Here is a 25,077-nt window from a genome sequence, read left to right as displayed (position 1 = left end):
GAGTGAAGGAGTGGACTCATATAGGATTTTTGTAGATATCACCAATTGTCAGAATTGTGAATAGTAGGTACTAAAACCTCTACAGTGGAAATAGAGGATTAAAAGGAAAAGAACTTGATATTGCAAGGAAGTGTTAGGCCTCCCTTGCAAGAGGTGGAGATAGCCTTAAGGGTTAGCGATCAAAATAGATGGGGATAAATTTGGGGGCAAACAGAATGAACTGAATTAATAGAGGGTAGTATAGTTCTGTTTGGGAAAAGAGGAGATTTGACTGGCCATTTGGAAGGAGAAGAGAGCACACCTAAGAGAAATTGTATTATGGAAGGACCCCCTGGCTTAAAGAATACACACAGATAACTCAGGTTACTACTTAGAATGTACTTGCATGGGGCGCCTGGGTGGCTCAGTGGGTTAAAGCCTCTGCCTTCGGCTCAGGTCCTGATCCCAGGGTCCTGGGATCGAGCCCCGCATCGGGCTCTCTGCTCATGGGGGAGACTGCTTCCTCCTCTCTCTCTCTCTGCCTGCCTCTCTGCCTACTTGTGATCTCTGTCTGTCAAATAAATAAATAAAATCTTAAAAAAAAAAAAAAGAATGTACTTGCACCACCCGGACGATAAAGGGGCTTCCAGTAGCTAAGGTCTGCCAAACAGACAGCCACCGAAAGACTATAGGATACCCAGGACTGCTAAAAGCTGTGGTGTGGGACCCTAAATTAGATGGACCACAAACCCTAATTTGTGAAGCAGGGTGTGGCCAGCAGCAATTCTATCAGAGCATCCAGAAGCCCATCTCAGAGCACTGGGGCATAACTCTGGAATGCAGAGGGACAGCTGAGGTGCAGAGCCTGACTTGATGATAGGGTGTGTAATGTAGGCTGAGAAGTTTGAAGATACTTAATACATGCCCTTGGGCAAGTGACTTACCTCTCTGGTTCTGTTTGTCCATCAGAAAATTGAGGGAGCTGGTCTTAAGGACCTCTGGATGAACTTTGATGTGTTTGTGAAGCCCCTGAAATTGTGTATGAAATTCATCGTGCATGAGTATGTTTTATTTTCCTCTTGGGAAGAAGATGTGCAGCTTTTACCATAGCCTCAGATGGGTTTGTGACCCACAAAAAATTAAGAACTGTGTGACTGGGTAGCCTCTGAGGGCCCCTTCAGCTTTTAACATTCTGGGATTCTAGACTTCTGTCAAAATGACATTTCTTTGAGATTTGGAGTCTGAGTCTCCAGAACTTGGCTGGCCCTAGAAATAACACCTAGTGCTGCAAAATAGATTCTTCATGTATTTGTACTCACCTCTCTCTTACCCTCTATGACTCCTCTGCTTGATCTGCTTCAGTGTTTCATCTTCACCTGCTGTTGATTTTTCCTTCTTAGCCCTTTCCCTTCTAAGCTACTGCTGCTTTGCACTTTCCCTCCTTTTTTGAGTTTCTCTAGTGGCAAATGGTGATATGCGGGCTATAGGGGTAGGAAGAAATCAAGATACAGAATGCTATTTTTCTATTCTCACTTGCTTTTGTCCTTTATCCCACTAAAAGAAAAGCAATTAAGAGAGAGAGTGCACAGACGAAAGAGACAGCAGCATCATTTGGATTTTGCTCGTTTTGCACGCTGTTTTCTTCTCATACAGAGTTGCCAGGCCTTTGTTACTCTCAGCATAGCCACCTCAATGAAGATGAAGCCAGCTTTAGTTGAAATAATTTTGTTGTCCTTTACGGAGTTTGAATGGTGGTAAGGGCAAATAAATGAATTCTTTAACAAGGAAGCTTTTTTATCTCCTGGATATTTCCAGGATACCTACTTGGAGAGGCCTGATGGCTTTCCCTGGCTGTGGGTCCTGACCTGTTAAACCCCTACATGTGGGATGGAGATTTTATCTTTTACCCTGGCCTTCATCTCCGCATGTCCCCCAGAGGCTTCCTGCAGGGGAGTCACTACTCCACTCGCTGCCAAGTAGGTAGCTACATAAATAAGTCTTCAATTCTAGGCATCATACAGAAAATATATGTATAATTTCACCTAAAAAAATGCTGCTAATTTAGGCCCTTCGACAGTTAGTGTTAATGCATACTGTAAGTTAAATAGATTTTTGTGGGCTCGCTAGGGACCCTATCTCTGCATAATGTTCTATAAAGTCATGTCTGTGAGTAAATACTTCTGAGTCCTAAACAAGTGAACATTTATAAACCAATGATATTTAAGGTGCAGTCTATTTGGTTTAAAAATTCAAGTATCAGTTGTACACTGAGGCATTAAGTTTGATTCCCACAAAATCACAGCTTGCAAAGTAATAAGGAACAGCAAAAGGCAGAATCATAAGATGAGGGTATAAATAGTGGTATAGATTTGGTGAAGAAAAAGAAGGGAGAAAGGCTAAGAAAAGATTTTTACTTACAGGATGAAAAGTCGGAAACATCGTATTCCTGAAAGGCTAGAGCTGTCAAGATTCTTAAAAGTGAAGCATGTGCTAAAAATATGATAGCTGGAGAATTCATCCGTGGTTGGATTGGTCAAAACTGGTTAATAGTCTTGTTGAGGCATTTGTAGGTGTGGGTAGCTGTTTGTTTTTGTGTTTCCTGATTGGATTAAAATCTGGTTGCATTTTGCTAGGTTATAAGCTTGTTATTGAGATTGTGGAGGGCTGTGGTAGCAAACAGGATGCTCAGAGGGCAATGGTTCCTAGCAGCCTGGAAGCTACTGGATGCCTCTGGAATAATGGAAAGACTGATGGATGTTCATACATCAGATATTTGAGGATTTATTACGAGCAAAGGCTTGTTTTCACCTAGAGGCAGGAGACTGAGATTCCTTCCCTTTTCCTGGCTGAAAATGGCCAAAAAAATACTACACAAGTTTCTATAGGAGAAGCACATGTTAAGTCTCAACAGGGAGCTCAAAAGAGGGGAGAAGTTTTCACAGAGGACTTAACATTTAAACTAGATTTTGAAAACAGATTAATGCTGTTTTAGGCAAAAAAGGGAAGGAAAGGACACTCTAGTCGGAGTTAATAGCTTATTAGGAATGAAAGATCAATATTTGGGGGAACTAAGGTTACTGGTGGGGCCGGAGTGACTGTCCTGAAGAACACGTGGTTAAGGATTGAAAGATGAGATTGGGAAGGTGCCATGGATGAAATTAGAAAGATTTTATCCTGTGGAAACTGGGATTCCTTGTGGGCTGATTTGTTTTTTGTTTGTTTTTTAAGGGGTATAATATGCAAAACAAATCTAAATGTTCAAATAAGGGAGAAGAGTAGAAAAAGTAATCTTTGTTACTTTCCTAAACCTCTGTTCTCCCCAGAGGTAACCACTGTTGATATTTTGTTGTGGCCCTTTCCAGAAACATCCCATACAGACACAAGCCTATTTGTCCTTTTTCTCTAATGCAAATGAGGCAATGCTTTTGAATGACCTACATTTTGCTTTTTTCACTTAATGTGCAATCAAAGGAATGGTTTAAAAACATAATTCTGGTTTAAGTGTGGAGAATGGTACGGTAAGCATTTATTCAGCAAATTACTTATTGTCGGCCTATTGTGCAGTAGGCTTTGTTCGAGGCTCTAGGAAAATCACTGAGGAAGCCATTGTCATCCAGGTGAGGGTTGATAGAGACCTGGAAGCCTGAGGAAGGGGATGCAAGAGCAATATTGTGGTAAGATTGGTAAGAATAGCCGATCGAGTGCCTGGAAAGTGAGAGATCCCAGAATATTGAGGCTGATTTCACAGTTTCTGTTTTGGGCATTGGGTAAACTAGAGTAGGGAAAGTAGGGATGTGTGTGTGTGTCTGTGAATGTGTTTTGGGAGGGGGTGGTTGTGGAGAAAGTTCAGTTTGGACATACTTTTGAAGGACGTTCAAAGTACTGGGATGAAGGTTTTTGCAAGGAAGTAAATGTCAGAACTCAGGAGAGAGAGGAGCCAGAAGTGGATTCCTTTTTTTTTTTTTTAAGTATATTTGTAGTAGCAGTAGTGGAATACAGAGTGGATACAGTTGTTTCAGGCAGAAGAGAATTCTAGGGTGAATTGGCAAAAGAGACTGAGGAGTGCTCATAGAGGAATGAAGATGACCAAGAGAATATCACTTTGGGGGTCACATGATGTGAGGGTTTCAAAGAAAGAGTGGTTAACAGTGCCTGTACTACAAATGGGTCAGGTAGGGGAGCCTTGAAGAGGGTATATTGGATTTCATGATTAGGAAGTCAAAATAACCTTAGAGCAGTTTTGGGAGCCATTGTAAGATGGAAAGATTCATTTTGCTGGGGAGAGAACGGTGAATAGGAAAAGGTAGGTAGTGATAGAAACAGAGGAGTATATTTATAACTGTTTTTGTCGGGTGTTCTGAGTACAAACTTTCATTTCTCCCAAGGTCTGTTAACCAAAATGGGATGGACAGTATATAAGCTTTTGAGTAGGCAAAAGAGAGGTCACAAATTCAGTGCAAGGTAGCTCACACACCTACTTTCTGCAGAATCGCTTAGGTCTGTACTGCTGGGTGCTTGTTGATACTAATCCGCACACAGTTGTGTAAAGGTATTTCTTTGGTTTCCTAGGCCGTGGCTGAAGAGGCAACAAATTAGAGAGGGGCTTAGAGGTAGGTATAGGGATATGTCTGTGCACGTGTGCGTGTGTGGAATGCAGGGAGAATTGAGCATGCTGCCACCTGTGAGAAATTACAAGTGACCTGTCAGTGGGGGAAGAGACCAGAACACACACAGGCACAGGAAATCGGAGGATTCACTTAGTCGTGCAGTTTGCTTCCATTTATTGGTGATGCAGAGAATTCCCAAGAACTCTGCAGACTTCTGTAGTTCCTGAGGAGAGGTATCATAGAATATAATGGATATTCCTATTGATGTCCTGAGGTCATCAAGAAAAGGTTAAATTTTATTGAGTCCACTTTGTAGGAAAATAAAAAGTCCGCTTTAGGAAGTTTCAATAGTAAAGGATTATAATTAGGAAAAAGGAAAAGGTGGTCCATGACATGGAGCCAGTACTGTTCTAGAGAAGCACTGATTTGGAACTGCACTTGCGTGCATCACAGCAGCATGATGCAGTTTAAGCTCTGATCTAGAGTTCTCTGAGTTTGAGTCCAAAGCATTTTGGAGAATTTTACCAGTGATAGTTGATCATGCTACTTAGAGGACACTGTTTTTACATGGTTCCCTCTTAAGCTGACCAATAAAATAGAACAAAACAAAGCGCTCTGGGTGCTTGCTCATCTGACTTTAATTCTCCTTCCACCCTCCATCCCTTCCTTTTCCTCCCTCCTCCCCTCTCTTCCTCTGTCACCAAAGCTTATTCTAAAAACAGACAAAATATACATATATTTGACACAAAAGTGAGTTAACCTTTGCTCCTTAATGTTTTCAGGAGAGGGAAAAGGGTGATTTTATTCTCCATCTGAAGTTGTATATAAATAGTGTTTAGTTTAGGGACCTCGGACCCACAGATAGTGTCTAATTCCCTCACTTTATAGGTGGGAAAATGAAGAATTAAAAGATAACTCAGGTTCATTAAAGTAGTTTGGCAGATCCAGGACTAGAACCCAATATTCCTCTTCTGCCTTCTTGTGAGGGGCAGTCCTAGAATCAGGAGATCCCAGAAGTGGAAGGGGTTTTGTTAACCTGGTTTAACTGTCTTACCTTACAGGTGAAGAAATTCATGCTTGGGAAAGTTGAGTGGATTAGTTAAGAAGCAACAGTACAAAATAGAATCCAGAACTCCTGATTCCTTCCATTTTATTTATTTTTTATTTTCTATTTTTTTGCTCATTCTAAATAGTGCATTTTTATATTCTCTACTGCTTTTCAGAAAAAGATGTTCTGTGCATTTTGTGTAATATTTTTATTAATTTGAATGTAGTCTGTATCTTTCTTTCTCTTTTATAAAATAAACATCATTTTACAAACTAGGTTTTTGGGATCATTTCTGAGGCTGGAGTTAGTGTGCTTTCATCTTCTCTATTCTCTGCTTGCTTTCAGGTGCTTTGAATTCAAGTTATCAAGAGGGAAAATTTGCTCTTTGATACTGGAGCTAACACAGCAATGGGTCCACGAAAGAAAAGTGTTAAAACATGTCTCATGAATAATGAAATCGTTGAGGAAACAATATCTGATGAAACAAAGGACTATATGAATCAACTTTCACATGAAGTGCTTTGCCATATTTTTAGGTAAGATTTTGTGTGGTTGACTTTTACCCCCTCCCCCCGAACGTGTAAGTAGGAGCCAATTCTAGGAGTGCGCTGTCTAGCATGGTAGTCACTAGCTACCTATGGCATTGAAATTGAAGTGAAATTAAATTAAGAATCAGTCCAGTTCCTCAGTTACACTAGCCTGTATGTCTTTTGGCTGCTATGTAGGACAGCTTACACAGTGAAGATAGAGAATACTACTTTGGTTGCAATAAGTTCTATTGTATAGCCATTTTCTACATTAACATCTCAGGCTTCTCAAAATCGTAGTGACTGATTTGTTGACTTTTGTTATTACAGTACCATGTGTGTACAACATAAGGCAGTGTTTCTGACTTTTTTTTTTAAATTTTTTTTTTTAAATTTATTTATTTGTTAGAGAGAGAGAGCAAGCAAGCACAGGCAGACAGAGTGGTAGGCAGAGGCAGAGGGAGAAGCAGGCTCCCCGCCAAGCAAGGAGCCCGATGTGGGACTCGATCCCAGGACGCTGGGATCATGGACCTGAGCTGAAGGCAGCTGCTTAACCAACTGAGCCACCCAGGCGTCCCAGTGTTTCTGACTTTTTTGACTACATCCCACAGTGAGAAACATTTTCTTCGTACGCACATATATGTAAGTGATTGGAATCAAAGTTTCATGAAATAATACCCATCGTTACTATATGCAGTGCACACATTAAGTTGTTTTATAGTAAATTTTTTTCCAAAATCTTTTTTTAATTACATTTTTGTCCAGACTACATTATAAACAAAAGTCAAAGAAATCAAAACAAAAAACAACAAAAACCTGTCACTTCCAGTTTCCCCTGCTTTCTTCTTGCAGTCATTATCCATTTAGATAAACAACCCTAACACACTTTGGCTCTGGAGTTGGAGACCTGAGTTTAAATCACGAGTCTTTCATTGCTTGCCTTGGACCAGGGGTCAATAAAGATGTTATTATAAAGATTCAATGAGATAATGCTTTTAAAGCACTCAGTACACTGCATAGCATAAATGCTTATGGATTGTTAGTGGTTTTGATCCTGTTCTGCCTTTGTTCTATTGCTGTATGGTTTTCATAATGAGCACTGTGTCACTATGTGCTCACTATGACACAATAATTAACTATGTCACAATAATTGTGACGTAACTAAGTCAGTATGACACAATAATTAACTTTTCTCTTGTAGTCTGATGTCTGGATTGTTTTCCAGTTTTTCTCTTATACAATTGCAATGAACTTTTCCAAGCGTTTCGATTTTCCAGTATTTTATTTACCTAGGAGAAATTTCCATTTATGAAGCTTTTAGAAGTGTTTTGAATTTTTGAAAATTACTGAATATTTGCAGAAAAAGAAATTTTATTTTATTTTTAAAAATATTTATTTGAGAGAGAAAGAGAGCAAGCACAAGTGGGGGGAGAGGCAGAGATGGAGAGGGAGAAGCAGACTCGTGGCTGAGCAGGGAGCCTGATGCAGAACTCAATTCCAGGACCCTGAGATCATGACGTGAGCCATAGGCAGACACTTAACCAACTGAGCCACTTGGGCATCCTAGAAAATTTGAAAATAGAGATAGCAGAGCTACTTTAGGGAACCATGGACATTTTATTTCTCTTTTCTAACATAAATTTGGATTTATCTTCTTTAGTCTTTTAGTCTTTATCATCTACAATTCGTTGTTGTGTGACATAGCATAGTTTTGTCACAGTTCAGTTCTGTCCGGGAATAGGAAGTCCAAAATAACAGAATTTTTTTTAACGTAACAAAATGATACTGAAGTTCATTTGGTGGAAAAATGTCTGAAAATTTTTCAGAAAGTTTCTTCAGAAGAGGAGTCTAACCCTACCAGATGTTCAAATATATTCTAAAATATACAACAATTGAAGATTTGGTACTGGAGATATTAAGCAGACAGTTAGGTAAAACCGTTTTCATATTAAGCCCCATATGGGGATTCAAATGTATGTCGGGATCTAGTTTATGATGGTATTCACAGCAGTGAGGAAAAGCTGAGTGGATTAATCAGTGATGATGTCATGGCTCAGGAATCATTTGGGGAAAGTAAAAAAAGCATGTTCTTACCTTCGATATCTGATACCAAATCCTAAATGCATCAATGAATTAAACAGTAAAGCTGTTAAAATCCAGGAAGAAACCATACGTAAAATTGTTCCTAGGGATGTATGTTAGGTATTTGAATAATGGGAAGGCATATTATAAACAAATTGGACCATATTTAAGTTGAGAGTGGATATGATAATATTTTGCAGTTTAAGCAGGACATTCAAATGGAAGGAGTGGAATCTAGTGTCACATCTTTTTAAAAATGTATTTGAAATGCCTACAACTCTTCGATTATATATCTTTGAAGAAAAAGTACATTTCTTTTTCTCAGGGCAAATATGATGTAAGATCATCTTCATGAGACTGCTGATCTATTCGGATTTAGAGGGAGTATAATATTTACTCAGGCATATACTTGGATAAAATCAGTGATTTGAGGAAAAAATACTTCACTGTATAAGTTGATTCAGAAAACAAATTCACTGTTTTTCATTGTTTATAAAATTTTTATAATTTCTGGAAATTATCCTATTTATATCTAAGTTATGGAGACTGTAAATTAGGTTAGCAATAATGCTTGTTTTGTAGAAAATTAGATTTGATTTTATTCTCTTTAAATAGTTTGAAGGGGGAAGAGAGAATGTCCAGAGGTAGCAAAAATGGAGCAGAAATGCTCAGCAGGCATACTTGGACTTTTCTTTTAGAATTAGCTTAGTTTTTAGAAATTAAGAGTCAGACCTAACTGTGTTGACATCCTTGCTCTTCCTTCCTCTTTCTAGCTGTTGATTTTCTGCAGGTTAACTTTTTTGAGCTGATTTCACCACTTGTAAATAGCACCTGCTATGTCAGTGAGGGTTCTAGCAGGAAACAAGTTATATACACTTGGCTGGAATTTGAAGACCATTTAATGAAGGAATTATTTAGAGAGGTTTAGATGGGGTTAAGGGAGCTAATAAGGAGTGCTAAAGAATTCACCTAGGAGACTAGGAATAGCAGAAAGCCTTTGCCCATGGTATGTGTTGGCCTAAATCACCTGATAGCGGGAAGGGTAGGGAACACAGCCTAGCAGAGAAAGAAAGAAAGAAAATGGATTGGGGGAGGGCAAATAAAGAACCACCTATTTGGTCAAGTTATGAAATAGTGACTACAGTACAGTGTCTGTGATACAATACAAGCTTAGTAAAGGGTAGTTTTTACTCTTTTTTTTTTTTAATTTAGTTGTGTATGGAGGGGTGTTCAGGAAGAGAGAGAGAGGTGAGATTTTCTTATCTTTCAAAATATATTGCTTTTATTGGAAACAACAAAAGTAAAGGTTAGTTGAAAAGTTTCAAGAAGGAAGAGATAATGGAGAGTTGGAAAAGAGGAAATTGTAGTTGAAATGAGGTGTTCTCATTTAATGCTTGTGCAATACTTGTGTGTGATCTAAAGGGTAAAAAGATCTAGGGAAAAATTATATACTATAAACTTGGTATTACATGTATGTTGATGGAGAAGATAGAGTTTCTGGGTGTCTTGAGGGAGCAGAAAGGAATTTTTTTAGCTACTACAAGAAATGATTTCTGTAAAAGCTGTAAAATTATACTGGCCATGTTTAAACTGATTAGTTCTCTTTTTCTCAGGTTCCCTTATCATCAGGCCTTGAAATTCACTGAGATCTTTTTCTTCCTTTTTTTTTTTCCTTGAGATTTTCTTTGTTTGTATAAGCTTAAAAGGAGAAAAGCAGGTTTTAGCAAATATCTTATGGAGAGAACTCAGTATTTATTTGGATGCTTGAGTATTTGCTGACTCATCTGTTTTTAGTGAAAAGCTTTATGTGCATGTTAATCTTAAAACCCTGCAAATATTCTTAAGGTCTTATTTCATTCAAGGAATAGGAGAATGGAAGAAGGACAAAAAGTAACCTGTTTGGTGAGAGGAAGTACTTACCACTTGATAAATATGAGTTTCTTTCTCTCACAAAGGTACCTCCCTCTGCAGGATATCATGTGTATGGAATGTCTCTCCAGGAAGCTAAAAGAAGCAGTGACCCTATATCTGAGAGTGGTGAGGGTTGTGGATCTCTGTGCAGGGCGGTGGTGGGAATACATGCCAAGTGGTAAGTGGATCTAGCCTGTAAGGTACCCTGGAGTCCTACTGGAACCTCATAATATTCCCACCAAACATTACTTGTCTTAAGATAGGCAATATAAGTCACCTTGTAGGTAGGGAGGCAGAATTTATCTAAATTAGTTAGGTTCGTTTGGGTTGAAAAAATGTTTTGCCCGAGGCTTTACTGGTTTTGTTCCTTAAAGGACTACATCAGTCCATTCCACGCATGTAGCACTGGAGAACTTAACATATGTCTATTATGTCTATTATATTAGAACAGAGAACTTAACATATGTCTACAACTGGAGAACTTAACATATGTCTATTAGAATAGACATATGTCTAATAGACATATGTTAAGTTCTCCAGTGCTACATGCATGGAACAGATGGCCTTTGTTCCATGATGCAGGTTTTCATAGGTTCCCTGTACCCCTTAATGGCATCCTCTCATTAAACAGATATTAATCAGTTTGTGTAAAGCTACTCTAGCAAGCCACAGAAATTGCATTTCTGGCACTTTCATTTCTTTAGCACTTTTGGAAGGGCTGTACAAGGTCTTAAAAGATTCTCAAATAAGGCATTGGTCTTATAGGTGAAGAATTCAGAGTTAGTAGCCTAAGCTCACAAGTGGATCTCAGGTAGAGAGACCAGAAAAGAACGTTGATGACTTAGTTAAACAGAATACACCTGAAAGGGAAGAATTAAAATGAAGGGCCAATCAAGGCTTCTTTTTAGTTAACACCAATCCGTTAACTAGTGACTTTTAGTTACTGTTGTATACCAATTTTGAGTGTCTTGTTTAATCACATTTTATCAGCATTATCCAGATCCTGATATTTTGAAAATGTGATGAGGGTGGTGGGGGGAGCCTTGGCAGAAGTGACCTGGAGCTGGATAGACTCTCTGCAGTACTGGAATAATTTTACAGTTTGGGGTGCTATATCCTTTGGAAAGGGTCATCAATCAACTGGTAACTCTTATCAATTGGCCTCTTAGTTATCAGTATATATACCTTTTTGTGAAGAACTTTGCAAAGACCTAAGGATAGAACTTAGCTTGGTGGGAGGCTAACCACGGTCATCTTCAAATACTTCAAAGAAACCATCCTAAGGGAAAAGGACTCTTTTTATTCCAGAGAGTGATCATTTATAGCAGGAAAGAAAAAAAAAATGAGGGCAGTGTGAAAATGACCATCAATCCTTAGATTAGATTTGCTTTCATAGAGGTTAGACCAGCAGGAATTCTGGTGATGGGATTAATGCACTGTGTAAAGAGGCAGGATGGCAGAGCTCACATGTGATGCAGCCTTAGCCTTAACACTTCTGCCCCTTATCAAATTAGAGAAGAATCTGTCTGCACATTGCTGACTTCTTTCAGACTGTGATAAATACCTGTGAGCCCAAGGCTTCTTCCATCCCTGCAATGAATATAAAAGAGGATCAAGGCAGTCTCTAGCCTAGAATTAGATCTCATTAACCCTGCTCACTAATGCCACTCTGGCAATAGTTTAAAGCTTGGAGTTTAAGCCCTGATTCTTTATATAATAATAATAATTCTCTGTGTAATAATAAATAACAACAATAATAACAACAACTAAGGTTTTTACGTAGTAATAATAACTGTGGTTTTTATGTAGTACTTTATGGTTTATATATGTGATCTCTTTGGGTTTTCACACAATCTCAATAAAGAAGGTGGAACTATACCCATTTTTCGATGAGAGGCAACATGTAGTGTATGACAAAAGAGGGACATTGGCAGTGGTCAGACTTGGTTTTGAACTCTGGCTACCCACACAGTAGCTTTTAAATTCCTTCAAGTTTATTTTTTGCATTTCTAAGTGCAGTGATTGATTACCTTTTTCATTGGGTTGGGAGAATAGATGAGAAAACATAGAATTGTTAGCATGTTGAGTGGCTCTCTTAGTGAAGGTTACTCTACGCAGTGATAATAAGAACTCTTAGTGTAATCAGACCAAGTGATCTTTGAGGTCTCTTCTTTTCAGTTTTGTGATTCTAAGGTTAATACAGTCACCTGGACCAGCCCTGTGCAAATAGAACAACTTTTGAAAACTTTAGTATGTTAAGACTTAGTGATTTGGAGCCTCACTTACATTTTTGAGAGTTAGTATTTTTGTCATTAGGGGGCAGACAGTTGGATTTCTGACAGCCTCCGTTAAAGACAGAACACCCCAGATAATAGAGTATCAACTGTGTGAAACTTGTCTTTCTGCTTATCTCACCAAAACCCCTGGTGTGAAAGTAACCTGCCTCTCCTTTCCCATCTGGTGCATGGAACACAGTTGGCCTCCCAGATAAAGAGCTTTGTGTCAGCTCAGTATTCCTTCAGTTTGGTTCACTTATGTTCTCTTAGCTAACTTGATTTTTTTCAGAAGAATGAGCTCTCTGAAATGTCCAGGGAGTGGTGGTTAAATACAGGATAAAGTAATTATTAGGAAATGGGTAGACCAAGAGAACCTATTTTGAGATGGGATTTTGTTTAGAACTGTGAACTTCCTAAAAGTGAGGATTATATCTTTCCCCTTTTTCAGTTGTGTGCTCTGCAGAGCCCTAGAGGTTCTCTGGACCAGAGAGCACCTTGGAGGAGGAGGAGGGTGGTGCTGATCAGATAGGTGGTCCTTCCTCACCCAGCAATCCAGTAATAGGTGCTAGTTATCCAGGTTCAATGTGTGTTGTCCTGTTGAAGATTTCTGTGCCTTAAAAGCAGCAGCAACAAAAAAGCAATCATAAATTAAAAGCCTCAGCTCAGTAAAATATTAATTCAAGAGAAGTGGGGTTTCTGAAACACTTCCTCTATTACTAAAGGAATATATCATCTGTTTAATCATTTGTTCAGCCATAGTGTTAGTCTTATGAAACTTTAAAAAGGAAACCTTTTGTTGTTAACTTTTGACAGAAATGACAAGCGCCTAATAAATGTTCATGAACCCAAAGATGAACTTGCCTCTAAACGCTTCTGAATTTCTCAGGCTTCACAGATTCCAGTTTTCTAACACTATTGAAGAAGATGCCAGATGTCGAACAGCTTTATGGCCTTCACCCTAGATACCTTGAGAGGCGAAGGGTACGGGGCCATGAGGCTTTTAGCATTCCAGGCGTTCTAGAAGCTTTGCAGGCATGCCCAAACTTAGTGGTGAGTGTACCTAGTTGAACATTTGGTATCAACTAATAGATGAAATAATAAATCAAAGAATGAACAAATATGCTCACTCACATGCAGATCTCATCCATAACAGACTTTTAAATTCCATTGCATACTTAGCATCTTAGATACAGAAATAGAAACTTTGGATACAAATTAATAGCCTTTCTTACGCTTGCTTGGCATTATTTTCTAGGGTGTAGAAACTTCTCATTTGGAATTGGTAGAATCTATTTGGACATATATGCCGCATGTTCATATTTTGGGGAAATTTCGTAATCGTAATGGAGCATTTCCAATTCCTCCTGAAAATAAACTGAAAATTCCTATAGGAGCCAAAATTCAGACTTTACATTTAGTTGGTAAGTATATGTTTCTTGGGTCACCTGCAACACCTCAAAATGTTTTATAACTGAATATTCACTGAAAAAGAATAATGAGAATTTTAGAAATAGCTTTGTTGATTGATGAAGGCCAAAGAAATGCTTGTGAGACGTGTATGCAAATTTATATTTCCCATTAAGGAGTCCTAGATAGGGGCTGGAGGGTTAGAGAAATAACTGCTTCACAACCAGTCTGTTCTGTTTTTGAAAACCATCTGAGTAGTTTTGAAAGTTGTTAGGGTGTGGTGTGGTTTGTTTTGTTTTGTTTGATTTCATGGAGCCGGAATCCTGCCGTTGTTCTTTGCCCTTTTGGTCCTAGTTTGACCCTTCAGGGAAGAGTTCTCCAGTTCGACTTTCTGTGGTGATGGAAATGTCATGGTTTTGTACTCTCCCATGTGGTTCCCTCTGTGGCTAGTGAAACAGAGGAACTGTTATCTTAGGTTCATTTATCAGCCACATGCAGTAGTGGCTACTTTATTACACAGCTCAGCTCTAGAACACGAAGGAATAAAAAGCCAAATAGCTCTCAGTTTACTTGTATCTTCTCCAAGCAGAACATTCCCCTATGTTCAAACCAGAAAAAAATCTGCTTTTCTTTTTCTCTGAGAAATGGGAAATGGGGTGTTCTTTTTCCAAAGTCACTTTATTTGCAGTGATTGTAGTGTGCATTCTCCATGCAAATAGTCTCTGTCCTAATAATTTCTATCTAGGTAGGTAATAAGGGCAGATATTTTCTCAAATTTAATTTGCCACCTCTGACTTACATTACTGAAAGGGTTTTGGGAGTACTCCTGTTACTGTAGTCTGACTTATAATATTTATCTATTACATAGTTTATTTAAATATCTGTTGAGTATCTGCTCTGTTCTAAGCATTATTCTGGGCATTGGTGATGGTCTTAAGGACTAGAAATTTCTGAAACTGGGTCAGGTGGTATAGGGAGTGCAGCAGGATGGTAAGGAGTGGGTCTTAACTGGGGCTTATGTGCATAGTTATGGCAGAAGAAGAATGCTCTCTAGCCCCCTTTTTACATGCTCAAGGAATGATTGTGATTAGGCATTTGGATATCTGGTTTGAGACTGGATTTTTAGATAATAAAGTTAGTGTATTATCTGAAATTTTACAATATAAGCTCTGTAAAGTCAGTGTTTTTATATCTTTATATTTCCCATGATTCCTGTCATTGTTCATTGCAGGTATAAGCTTTTGGTAAATTTTGTTGAAATGCATTCATTCATTTGATTAATTCAATAGTTTAACACTGTGATGGTGTTGTAAATGTGTATAGTAAATTAGTGCAGATGCTGGAAAGACGGTAATTGTGTCCTTTGTTTATAGAATGGGTTTGAAGCAAAATGTGGATTGGGCATAGACTAGAGCTTCGTTGTCTGGTGGATCTGTCTCACTCTTTCTACTCTGAGTTTGCTAATCAGAATTACCACTTTAATGGTGGATGCTAAGTATACATTTTTGAGTTCTTCATCTTTAGTCTTAATCTATACCTCTTTGCCTCTGCCTTTCTTCCTTTGGTCTCAACCTCAATTTTACTTCCCATCTGCTGCCATACAGGGTATATGCGTAGTTCAAGGCTAAAGGTCGCTGCTTTTTGGGAAGGGGCAGGTTAAGGGATACTCCTTATAGTAGGAGAATCCTTCAGAATTTAGCTTCTAAAGACCCAGTCATTCAGGGGCTCTGCTAGTTTGCTTTCTCTAGTCCCCTTGCTATCAGGGCTTCTACCAACTTCAATTTGAACTTGTATTAAACTGGTTTTGCCAGCTGCTCCTTGTTAAATGCCATCACACTGGGTCCTTGGAATTTCTATCAGATGTTTGTGTCACTTCCTTGCCTTTTCATGAGGCTGTGGTGGTTAACTGTTGGGCAGGTTCCTTGATCGGCTTTCTTGCTTTTAGAACTTACAAGTTACCTATCTTTTTTCTTCTTTGTCTCCTCACTTTTCCCTTCCACTTTACATCCCCTTTCTCTTAGACAGTGTCCTCTGCAGGTGTGACTCATAGTGTTAAGTCATTTATGGATCTGAAAGATAAAATACCTTCATCAGTTTGAAATATTAAAATATATGACTGATGGGTTTCTCACTTTCTCAGAGTCATGCTGACTGGCTTCTCCCACGTATTTACAAATCGTTAAGGTTCATTCATTTGTAGAAATAGTTTTAATCTCTGTCTCTGGGTATAATGGTATTTGAAGCCAGCTATCCTGCCTGTGTTTTAGTTTTCTCACTGGTGGGACAGTGGGCGTTGGTAATCAAATAGTACTTTTGTGTATTCCTTCTGCATAATTTTGCTTTCAGGAACCTGTTTTCATTTTATATCTGCTGGTGTATGTATGTATCCTGAAAGAGTTGTAGAGTTATGAGAAAGATTCGTGTGCATAAAGTGTGGAAATACTTTTAAGATCCCATCTCCATATGCCTTTTCTAAAGAACTGACAAAGTAGAGTGTTCATGATTTGCTCAGATTGTTTATTACAAGCCTGTTTTAAATAAGCCAAACTTGATGGACTTTAATTAGGTAATTCTTTCTGGTGAAAATCTCCACGAAGGACAAATTGTCAACTCAAAAAGTAGACTGTTGCACTTTTACGCAGAATGCAGAGTTTTTTCGTGATTTTTGTTTTTCGGTATATGTTTTTAGGGGTGAATGTTCCTGAAATTCCTTGTATCCCGATGCTAAGGCACCTTTATATGAAGTGGGTAAGACTCACTAAACCACAGCCGTTCAAAGACTTTCTGTGCATTAGTTTACGAACTTTCGTCATGAGGAACTGTGCAGGTAATGGCACATAGTTATGGTAGAATTATACCTATGCTATTCTAAAAATCCTAAAGCAAACTCCATAGCTGTTTGTAAATGGAATTACATTACATTATTATCATTTATATTCAGTAATTTATTCACCTTGTGAAAATAAATGTACTTTTTTTTTAAGGTCAGTTGACTCATGATTTGTGTTTTACCCTTTGGGGGTTGGGGGGGAAGCATCACAGTGTCTCTACATATTTTTTACAGGTACTTTTTACTTTCTTATTTTTAAAAATTTTTTAAATATTTTATTTATTTATTTGACAGAGAGAGGGAGTACAGGCAGGCAGGAGGAGCAGGAGAGGGAGCAGGTTCCCCACTAAGCAGAGAGCCCAATGCAAGGCTCCATCCCAGGACCCTGAGGTCATGACCTGAGCTGAAGGCAGAGGCTCCGACTGAGCCACCCAGGCCCCCTCACTTTTTACTTTCTGTAGGATTGTTTTAATGGATCTCTGTCTGATTTCTGGTTACGTCACACTATGTAATCTCATAAAGCAGAAAGCACTGCTTTATGGTACTGCCTTTCTGTTCAGAAACCTTCAGTGTCTCTGTTGCCCTAGATTGTCAAGTGGGAACTATTCTGCTTTAAAGCTCTTAATAGCTGGGGCCCCCTCTCGATATCTTTTTTCGGAGTCATTACCAAGATGTACCTTCTTTTATTGTCAGGCTTGCCTATTCACTGTCCCCCTCTGCCATTCTACCAGCCTTTACCTCAGTGTCTGTCTTTACACTGTGTTACTGTTCCTTGTCCTAAGGTACACACTTCCTTCCTTCCTCTTCTCTTATTCTCTTCTTTTTTATGTAGTACAACAGATACTATTTTTATAGTTGATATGTCATGCCTTTGTATTCTTAGTTAGTTTTATCTCCATGTCTTTTGCAAGCTCTGTGGTAGATAGGCCTGTGTCTTGTGATCTTCCACATCCCCACCTACAGCACTGCTCCCAGAGAGAGGAATTTATGATCCAGCTCTTTACTTGGGTGAAGGACCACATCCTTAACTTGGCTTTCTCCCTTTAGTTATTTTGAACTCAAAACTATTGAAACTTCAGGGGATTTACAAAAAATACTAAACATTTCCTCCAGCGTTATTAAAACCTTACGCTGAATAAATACATCTTTATGAGGCTAATACGTTCTAATAGATATAAATTATAGAGCGTTACCTACTTGGCTGTCAGTTTCGCACATAGAATTTGTAAGTTATTTCAGCTGCTGGTTTGAAAATTCATCTTTAAATAAATTTACATTGTTCTATTGAAGTATTTTTTACTCCCCTAGGGCCCACAAACTCCTTGAAGTATGTCCCTTTAGTAACAGGCTTAGCGTCTGCCCGAAACTTGGAACATTTGGAAATGGTTCGAGTCCCTTTCCTTGGAGGTCTTATCCAACATGTGGTTGAAGACAGTTGGAGATCAGGTATTCATTTTTCTTTAGTTACTGAAAACTTTACAAATCAGTTTAAAAAATTACTATGCTTTTATTTAGCTTCTTTTATGAGTCTTTTTAAAAGAAATTGCTTGTTAGTAGTTGCCCTATCTGGTGCATTTGATGGAGAGTAAGTAACTGTGAGCATGGACTAGTACTCATTTTCTTCTTATGCAATGCTAAGCCTTCTCAAAATAAATAGTAGAGTGTTTAAGCATGTTTTATGGCTTATTAATCCTTATTACTTAGTTAACCAGACAACTGTTATATTTGGAATTTTTCTGAGAAATATTAACAGGGATTCCTAGAGTCCGTTGGTGAAAAGAGATGGTTTTTAACTTGGACATTTTAGGCCTACAAAAGAACTCAGGGATTAGTAATGATAACGTCTCACGTTTGTCTAGTACTTTAAGGTATATCAATGCTTCCATGTTTACACTTGGATATTAGCTTCGTCTCAGATGATGGCTTTTAAAAGGAAAGTATATTTTACTCTCTAGGTCCTTTAATTATATTTTAAATAATGATATATAACAATGTGCTCCACGTTAAACATCTCATTGCAACACAAATACCACAGAATTTAGCGAGGTAGATAACTAACAGTTGAGAACAAAATCTAACTTTGTATATTCAGAATACAAATAGAGTATCATTAAGTACCGTTGGTACAAATTGATGTTATTAATACTATTAAAATATGAGTAAGCATGGCATTTTCAGGCATTTTGTCAAGTTTGGTGGAAGTACACTTTCATTAAATTGTGAAGGGGATGGAGCAGGCTCCGTCAGGGTCAACAGCATTATTTTTATTGTGCATGGCTGTAGCTAACGGGAAAAAGTCAGAGAGGGGATAAGAAGGCCACAGTGGAGCCATTCATTAGAGAGAAGACCTACAGATGCCAAAAGTGAAGAGTTTGTATAAATGTCCTGAAAGAAAAACAGACTTTTCTCCCCTTATTAGCATTTAAGAATGACTCTGCCTTATATTTAAGGAGTCAGTTATACCTCACACAAAAGTTAATTCCAAATGAATCATAGATCCAAATGTGAAAAACAAAACATTCATTAAAAAAGAAAAGTAGGAGAATGTCTTTTTAACCTTGGGTAGGCAAATTAAACAGGATACCAAAAGATACTTACCATAAACAAAAAATTGATAAACTGTACTATATTAAAAAAATTTTTCTGTTCGTCGAAAGGCATGATTAAGAATGAAAAGCAAAGCTTCAGAGTGTGAGAATCTATTTGCAATACAGGTATCAAATGAAGGACTTGTGTCTAGAGTATATGAAGTACTACTAAAATTAATGAGAAAAAGGCAGACAACCCAGTAAGAAAAACAGGGATACAACCAGAATACAAAAGACTTCACAAAAGGGGATAACCAAATGGTCCATAGACATGAAAAAATGAGAAATGTCCTTAAGCATTAGGGGAATGCAAAATAAAACCACAGTGTGATACACAAGCGCTAAAATGACTATGCCTAAGTATGACTGGTAGGAAAGAGACTTACAGGGCTTTCATACACTGCTAGGGCTGAGTATAAATTGATATATTCCCTTGAAATATATCATATTTCATAGCAACAGCAGCCTTCCTGGTTTTATTTATTTATTTATTTTTTGCCTTCCTGGTTTTAAAGCCAATAGAAATGCATACATAGATCTTCACTAGGAGACAATGCCCCAAATTGTTCATAGTAGCACTGTTCATAATAGCCTCCCGATGGAACAGCCTAAATGCCCATCAGCAGCAGAATGGGTGATTCACACGTGACATATTTGTGCAAGGGAATATTACACAGCAATGAGAGTGAACTGCCACTGTATGCAGCAATCTGGATGAATCTTCTAAACAGAAATTTCAGCAGAAGAAGCCAGACGCAAAAGTACATACTGTGTGATTCTCTTCACAAAAGTTTAAAGTCAATCTTGTGAAAATTCACTGTGCTGTATACATTAATAATTTGCATACTGTTTTTGCTCTGTATTTACAAGTTTCAAAAAAAAAAACAGCTGAAGTTAAAGGAGTGGTGGTCTTGTTCCCTATGATACATTGGAGGTTCAGACTTGAGCTAGAAAATGTCAGGATTCCTTCTTTACAGTTCCCTTATGAACTTCTAGCTTCCTAAAAATCCTTTCTTTTAACAGTCTCAATAATTTGGAGTAGTTTTCCAACACGATCAGAATACCTCTTCAGGAAGACAGTGTCTGTTTTCATCTCTTCTTAGGAAATGACTGGTCGTCGTAATTCATTTTGAGTTACTAATTTGAATGGAAAAACAAACTTAGATTTACATTTAACCGGATAAATGTCATCTAAAATGCATATAAATACTGAAAGTGCTGTGGTCGAAGGAAATACTGTTTTTGTTCCTTCTCTCCCTTATCTAGGTGGTTTTAGAAATTTGCATACTATCGTTTTGGGAGCTTGCAAAAATGCTCTTGAAGTAGATCTTGGTTACCTCATTATCACTGCTGCTCGTAGGTATGTTTCCTCTTCATGTTGTCTTTTGTCTTAGAGTAGTGTTTTTTCCTGTTTTGCAAAGATTGGGGGAATGTGTGTAGGAAGTTTGATTATGCCTTGTCTAGATGTGAGATATAAAGGAGTTGTTTAAATAGCATTAGAGCATCACTTAGTAGTGGTAGTCTTCCTTTATAACTGATGACAGCTGAACTGCCCTCCAGACCCATCAAGCTCTTGCAGGGGTGTGGTCTCATCAGAGAAAAGCAGTCAACATTCTGGAGGTCTGCGAGAAGTCAGCACTGATGCACTGGTGTCTGCAGCTCTCTTGGGGACCATTCTTTCAACCTTCTCTGATTTTTGGAATTATTTTAGTTAGTTGGTAACACTGTTTGCTATTCAGAAGTCAGTATTTTAAGTCAGCTTTTTAAGAACCCTGACCTTGTAACACCTTTATATTTTTAATATAATACCTTTATATCAGTTTATGCCACGTTTATGGTGTCCTGCAGATCAAAGGTCTACCTGTGCTTTTATATTGTATTAAAATTGAGTTAACCATTTCTTTTTCTTTTTTTTTTTTTTAAGATTTTATTTATTTATTTGACAGAGGTCACAAGCAGGCAGAGAGGCAGGCAGGGGGCGGGGGGAGGCAGGCTTCCTGCTGAACAGGGAGCCCGATGTGGGGCTCTACCCCAGGACCCTGGGACCATGACCCAAGCTGAAGGCAGAGGCTTTAACCCACTGAGCCACCCAGGCGCCCCTAGTTAACCGTTTCTTTTCAGTTTCAAAACTCTTGCTTTCCTTGAAAAGAATGTTACGAGTATAAATAAAAAACTGTTTCTAAGTTTTAGCAAGTAGGTATTCTTACCCGTTATGGAACTATGATCTTTGTTAAAATGGTGCTTTTAACAGCAGCATAAAAAAAGATGTTGAATAATCAGCACCAGATGCAGATTCTGACTTTGACTTAATCAGGTTTAAGCAAACATTAGAAAGGATATACGACTCTTATTGTGTAACTTCTGTTAATGTAACTTCAGTGTACCACCTAAGACATGTCCACACTTAACAAAATGCTCCTTTAAAGGAAACATCTTTAATGTTTTTTAGTAGAGGACAGGAAAGTTGTTTGCATGTGACATCTTAGTAAGGTGAATTTCTTTCGGAGCCTTATGCTAGGAAGAACCTTTGATTCTGATGTTTTTTATTTTACTCTGATATATTTTTTTTCCATAGGTTACATGAAGTTCGGATCCAGCCTTCCCTAACCAAAGATGGCGTCTTTTCTGCCCTAAAGATGGCAGAGCTGGAGTTCCCCCAGTTTGAAACACTTCATCTGGGATATGTAGATGAGTTTTTGCTGCAGAGTAAGACTTAATGAACCATTTTATTCCCTGGAATTGCTGTAGGGAACTTACTTGACAAACTGAAACTTGAACGGAGATGTGTGATATTTTCTTGAATATAAGACAGCTTAAAGTCTTAGGGGCTCTGCCTTCTTGAAAAAGGAACTTTTAATTTAAACTTGAAGTGTCAGTGATTTTTTCCCCCCGTATTGCCTCTGACTTAGCATATTATAGAAAATATAATGATTAACAGTATGCAAAAAAAAAAAAAATCCTTACCTACATTTGATATTGTCTTCATTTTACTGCCCAAGTTTCTTTCCCATTCTGCTTCATTTTTTTCACAGAATGTCATCCTTGGTTCCATTTGTTGAATTTGATCTGCCACACTTCTTGAAGCTTTTGATGGTCCTCTCAGATGAGGTCCCATTCCCTGTCCATGCTCTTCATTTCCATAATAAGCCCGCTGGGGGTTCTGGATTTCCCAGATAGTGTGAGCACATAATGGTCAGTATTCATTTGATGATGATTGCTGTTGGAAGGCTTGTTGACAGCATTTTCTGGAATGTATTTACAATTGGGAACTCATTCCTTTGGGTTTGAATGCATGTCAATTCATTATTCAAGCTTTTTTCTTACATGACATTAATCAGACATGCAAGAGCATTTCCACCGTCAGCATGTTTTTATTTTTTGCAAGAATTGTTTCTTCCCCATGTAATTTCTAACAAGTCTTTCTTAAACTCATTGTCATACCAGATGGCATTTTTTCTTAGGATCTAGTTTGCACCTAAAAGAACACAAGACTTGATTCCTCTGGTCAGGACAGTCTAGGTCAAACAAGTAGCTGTTGTCCTTTTTCATTTTTAGTAGACACCTCTGTTGTTTTGTTTGCTTTTTCTTTGTTGCAGTGCTCATTACTACATGTGGAGGATTAAGAAATCAAATCATTATCTTCTTGCCAGTTTAATGGGAATTATTTTTCATTGTATAACTTTGAAAAAGATTGGCTTTTCACCAACATAGCTTTAAAATGCTAACCTAGTATAGTCATTTCATATAAAATTAATGTATTTGATACCAGGCTTTTCTGGTTTTGAATGAGGTTGCTTTCATTCTCTGTCTTGTTTCTACAGTACCTTCTGTGTAACCCAGCAAAATTTTTAGCTTGGTAATTGGTGTTCTTTCTATAATTTTATTTTTTTCTCTTCCCCAAAGCTCAAAACTTGACAAATTTTGTATTTTCAAGATGGCCACATTTAGGCCCACTGAAAGATTGTCTTTTGAGGGTTATCTTTATAACCAGGTATTTCCCAATTGTGTCTCTTTCCCTGAAAGACACATTCCATAGAAAAGCACTTTATCTTTTGACTACTGCTACGTTACGCTTTTCAGCATGTTTCATAGTGTCTTTCATATTGAAATATCTGTCTTGACCTTTTCATAAACATTTCTTGTTTTCATATTTGCTGCAGTTCATCCATTTCTCCAGATACATATTTGCGTCCGACCCTCCAAAGACAGCCCAGGATTGTCTATCACTGTAGGCGCCAGGTGCCTCTAGCAGCATCCAGGGAGGAACGCGTGGTCACTGCTCATACTTTGCCACTTAATCTCACTCTTCGCAGTAATTTAGATTTTGAAGCGCCTCTCCTGAGGGTGGGGGTAGTAGCATCACCTCTAGTAGAACTTGGATCTCTGTTTTGTTATGAAGACTTGGCCAAATACCAATAGAAACATCACCTTTGTGCCCCATACATTTATGGGGAAAATGACAGGGCCATATTGGGGAAATGGATGTGCTGAAAAGCAGATGCTGTGTGTTAAGGGTAGAAGGAAAGTGTTCCAAAGATGAATACTTACAGGGGGTTTTTCCTTTCATAAATTTATGATAGCAGAGTTTTATTCGAAGGTGATAGGGATGTAAAACTCACTAAAAGCCAGAGCAGTGTTGTTTTTAGTGCTGGGGCTTTGGAGACAGGGGGAGAGATGGAATTGAGACCTGCCTCTTACAAATGATGGGACCTTGGGCAAGTTACTTCTTAAGTCCATGGTTTCCCATTTGTTGCCATTTTTTCCATCGGTGGTTTGGAGTAGTCAGTAATAAAACCACTGTTATACAATCTCTGACCCTTAGAAAGCGTTTGTAAATGGTAGCTTTTACTTTTAGCTGACCTGTGGGCTAAAGAAAAAGAAACAGAAATGTGTTCTGGGTGATGTCATCAGAGTTCTTGAGGGAACATGACAAGGAGAACCCAAGAGCTGGAAGAAGGTGGTGGTCTCAAAGGAATGAATGTATGATGGATATGTTATGTCAGGTTACAACATTTATGCAGACAAGAAACAGGGTCAGTTCAAGATTTACCCAATCCTTAGAAGAATTTCAAGTCCAAAGGGCAAGAAAAATGTTTTTACAGCAGGCTAAAGAAAATGGCTCAGCCGAATTGTAAAGGACGGATTAAGGTAAATCTGCAGAAAATGGACAATAAATATCAAAAATGGGGTCTGTAGGTGAGAGACTGAAACTATGTGGAGAGTAAAATAGGAAGAGTTTGGAGTTAATAGTTGTTTTAAATCCCTGTAATGTGTGTGGGGGTATCTTCACCAGAGCAACAGTGTTTTCTTTGTACTTGGTGGCAGGTGGTAGTAAGGACTGTGAGAGACGTTTATTAAGTTCCTATCTCCCAGCACCCTGCTGGTCATTGAAAATGTGACTGTCACCTAACTAGACACAGTCCCTTTTTCTTCAGGTTGCTTGTAGTCAAGCAGACCATCCTGGAGAGTAAGGACAGGAACCGGGGGAAAATGAGCACAGGAGGCAAGGAACGAGGTTGATTTCCAGTGCCATCACAGTTTAGGATGAGGATTGTCTTTTACTGATACACAAACGCCACCCCCATCCCTGTGCGTGCCTGCACGATGGGGGGCACTAAAGCCCATTGGCAGAGGGGGTGGGTGTATTTGAGTCAGAAGTCCATTTTCTGGGGATGGTCACATCTTTACTAACCAATACCATGTGTTCTAAGAATGACCCTGAATTACCAGTTTACTCCTTTCTATGCATGGGCATACCTGACTCCAAAAACATGATCCCGATACCGTAAAAGAGAATTACATATTTAAGATCTTATTTTTCT

General features: G+C 38.3%; 1 protein-coding gene across 5 annotated transcripts in view; it reads left to right on the top strand.

The window, feature by feature from the left end:
* Nucleotides 1-25,077, top strand: part of FBXO38 (F-box protein 38) — a 55,244-nt gene that overhangs the window by 2,932 nt on the left and 27,235 nt on the right. For all 5 annotated transcript variants that reach the window (XM_080805091.1, XM_080805093.1, XM_080805095.1 and 2 more), the window contains exons 2-9: nucleotides 5,980-6,170; nucleotides 10,199-10,332; nucleotides 13,317-13,480; nucleotides 13,686-13,851; nucleotides 16,527-16,664; nucleotides 17,976-18,113; nucleotides 20,522-20,615; nucleotides 21,831-21,961. In XM_080805091.1, the coding sequence (XP_080661217.1) occupies nucleotides 6,043-6,170; nucleotides 10,199-10,332; nucleotides 13,317-13,480; nucleotides 13,686-13,851; nucleotides 16,527-16,664; nucleotides 17,976-18,113; nucleotides 20,522-20,615; nucleotides 21,831-21,961 (1,093 nt within the window). In that variant the 5' untranslated portion in view covers nucleotides 5,980-6,042. The remainder of the gene's footprint in view (nucleotides 1-5,979; nucleotides 6,171-10,198; nucleotides 10,333-13,316; nucleotides 13,481-13,685; nucleotides 13,852-16,526; nucleotides 16,665-17,975; nucleotides 18,114-20,521; nucleotides 20,616-21,830; nucleotides 21,962-25,077) is intronic.

This window comes from Martes martes (assembly GCF_963455335.1).
Source record: "Martes martes genome assembly, chromosome: 5".
Lineage (NCBI taxonomy): Eukaryota > Metazoa > Chordata > Mammalia > Carnivora > Mustelidae > Martes > Martes martes.
This window is presented reverse-complemented; position numbering and strand designations above follow the sequence as displayed.